Below are 2494 nucleotides of genomic sequence, written 5' to 3'. Positions count from 1 at the left end.
TGGAGAAGGGGCCCGCGCCCCCTGCCCGTTAGCTGAAGGCAGTGGCACTGCCCGCTACGCCCCACGCCCACCTGCCTGACTTGTAAGGGCAGCTGGGGGCCTCGCGCCCTCCAGGCCTGGCACCAGAGTTGCTTTCTGAGTTATCAGTTCGGGTGGAAATACAGCAGGTCCTCGAATAATGTCGTTTCATTTAACATGGATGAGACGCGTTGGGGACTTCACTCTTGTTTAGAACAAGGAGGCTTGGGGTGAAACTGGCTTCATCGTCTGTCAGTTCACCACAGTTGCAAGAACCCACCGACCGTGTCAGGTGAGGACATACTGTAAACTCCTGCTTTCTAGAGCATGAGTTCTCGCTTCCTCTTTTCTCCTCTGGACTTTCCCCAGAGGAAGAGAAAGCGGAAGGCCCAGGCCTGGGGATTAGCCGAGGCCGCGCCCAATTCAAGGTGTGGAGTGTGGGGATCGGGAGGGAAGGGCAGGCCCGGCCCACAGACCTCACCATCGGGGAAGAGCTGTTCTGTAGAGCGGGGCCCAGGGCCGTCCTCCCGGTGGCCCGAGGGAGTGTGCCGGCTCCTGTCCGAAGTGCGGGCCGGCCTCAGTGTGATCCAGCTGGAGTTTGATTCCTGCCCCTCTTTGCCGTGAGGAGGTCGCTCTTTATCTCCGGGCCCTGTGGGCCCAGAGCCCTGGCACCGGCCACAGCAGAGGAGACGCCACTCTGGGCCAGCCCCGGGCCTGCTGGGTGCCCAGTGTGCTGCCAGGTAGGGGGTGGGGCCTCAGTCACGGTCCCTAACCAGGGGTCTGGCCTCACGGGGTGGTGCCCAGGGGAACTGAAACAAAAGTGTCCACCCTTCAGACCGAGAGCGCGGTCTTCGCGGGTGTGGGCGCGCTGAGCGGAGGGACACGCTGCTGCTGCTGCTTCCAGGAGCCTCACCGGAATGGCCGAGGGACGCTTTTACCTGTCGGTCCTGGCGCTGTCCTCCCTGGGCTCCATGTGTGTCCTCTTCACCGTCTATTGGATGTGGAGCTGGCACGGTGGCTTTGCCTGGGATGGCAGCATCCTCACGTTCAACTGTCACCCGGTGCTCATGGTGGCTGGCCTGGTGGTGGTCTACAGCGCTGGTGAGTGAGGTCAGCGTGGGAGACGTGCCGGCCCGGCCTGGACGGAGCAGAGCAGTCCCTCTCCGGGCCTGGCCTCTGTCACTGTTGGGCTCAGGGCTGTGGATGTCGGGCGGTTGGTCTGCCTTTGGGCCCAGGTGTCATTCGGAGGAAGAAGCAGTGAGAATGGGGCATGTGGAAAGGGCAGCTTCCCAGGTATTTTCTAGAAAAGGGCCAGGGAGTAGGATCAGGCTTTGCAGGCCATGTGGTGGGTGTTGCAGCAACTCAGCTCTGCTCTGTGCTCCGAGAGTGGCCGTGGAGGACGGAAACACGTGCATGGCTGTTCAAGGAAGCTTCCTTCACAGAGATGGGCGGGCGGGGCTGGGCCTGGGAGCTGCAGTTGGCCGTCCGGCTCTGGGAGCAGGAGGTGGACGCCTCTGTTGGCCTAGAGGGCCTTGCATAAGGGGTCTGCTTACTCCTGCCGGACCCATCTTGGCCCCGAGCGTCCAGAGCTGGGCGTGGGGCCCAGGAGGGCCTCCTTCCCCCACTTGTAAACGGGGACGACGGGGACACTGTGAGAGCAGCTTACCCGTGTGCTTCAGGTCATCACCCCATTTTGCTTTTACAAGAAGCTTGTGAGGCGGGCTCTATTGTTACCCTCCTCCAGATGAGGACGCTGAGATTAGAAAGAGGATCCAGGTGGCTAGGAGGCGGAGCCAGGATCTGGACCCGGGTCACCTAACCGGCAAACCTGCCTCCAGACCACCTTGGGTATCGCAGTTCCTCCCTTTTTATCCCTGTCCCTTCTCTCCTGCCTTCACGGCTGGCCGGTGTCGCGGAAATGATGCAAGGATAGAAGACGCCGATGAGTGTCCTAGCATTTCCTGATCATGTCCTGGCATTTCCTCCTTCCCTCGTCGGAGGCTGTGTGGGGACATGTGGGTAATCCCCTAACGTGGGGCGAGCACGAGGGGAGGAGGCCGAGCCCTGGACTGCTCTCTCCGGCAGCGTCACTGGTGTACCGCCTGCCCCAGTCCTGGGTGGGACCCAAGCTGCCCTGGAAAATCGCCCATGCGTCCCTGCACCTGCTGGCCTTCATCCTGACCGTGCTGGGGCTGGTGGCCGTCTTCAGATATCACAACCATCAGCACATCGCCAACCTCTACTCCCTGCACAGCTGGTTGGGCATTACCACCGTGTTCTTCTTCGCCTGCCAGGTGGGTGCTCTGCCCTCCTTAGGGTTCCCACCGCCGGATCAGCCATGGGCTCTGCTTGGGGCTTCACTTGCATCAGCACCGAAAGACAGGCGCGGGCCCTGGTCTCGCTCATTGCGTGGAGGCGGCCTTTGCAGGCACACCCTGTAGGTGGGCATTTGAAAGGGCCATGGAGACTGTGGCTC

At 61.8% G+C, this 2494-nt stretch overlaps 1 protein-coding gene across 2 annotated transcripts; it reads left to right on the top strand.

Annotated features, from left to right (window-relative positions):
• The first annotated feature begins 6 nt into the window (after positions 1 to 6).
• LOC102246048 (cytochrome b ascorbate-dependent protein 3) lies at positions 7 to 2488 on the top strand. Of its 2 annotated transcripts, none has more exons than XM_005853053.2 (3): positions 7 to 758; positions 923 to 1119; positions 2104 to 2488. In XM_005853053.2, exons 2-3 carry the CDS (start codon positions 936 to 938, stop codon positions 2457 to 2459), a joined length of 540 nt encoding a protein of 179 aa, XP_005853115.1. In that variant the 5' UTR covers positions 7 to 758; positions 923 to 935; the 3' UTR covers positions 2460 to 2488. The 2 variants fall into 2 exon arrangements, with proteins under 2 accessions (XP_005853115.1, XP_014388034.1); XM_014532548.1 differs by having other exon boundaries at positions 854 to 1119.
• Positions 2489 to 2494: the final 6 nt, after the last annotated feature.

Source organism: Myotis brandtii, unplaced genomic scaffold (genome assembly GCF_000412655.1).
Source record: "Myotis brandtii unplaced genomic scaffold, ASM41265v1 C42805914, whole genome shotgun sequence".
In the NCBI taxonomy this organism is placed as follows: domain Eukaryota; kingdom Metazoa; phylum Chordata; class Mammalia; order Chiroptera; family Vespertilionidae; genus Myotis; species Myotis brandtii.
The sequence above is the reverse complement of the archived record's forward strand: the minus strand, read 5'-3'. Positions and strand labels throughout refer to the sequence as shown.

What these genes read in the sequence shown, in the direction of transcription:
- LOC102246048 (XM_005853053.2), top strand. Translation starts at nt 936, where the DNA reads ATGGCCGAGGGACGCTTTTACCTGTCGGTCCTGGCGCTGTCCTCCCTG. An exon ending in GGTGGTGGTCTACAGCGCTG is followed by an intron (nt 1,120 to 2,103) that starts GTGAGTGAGGTC and finishes TCTCTCCGGCAG; the next exon opens with CGTCACTGGTGTACCGCCTG.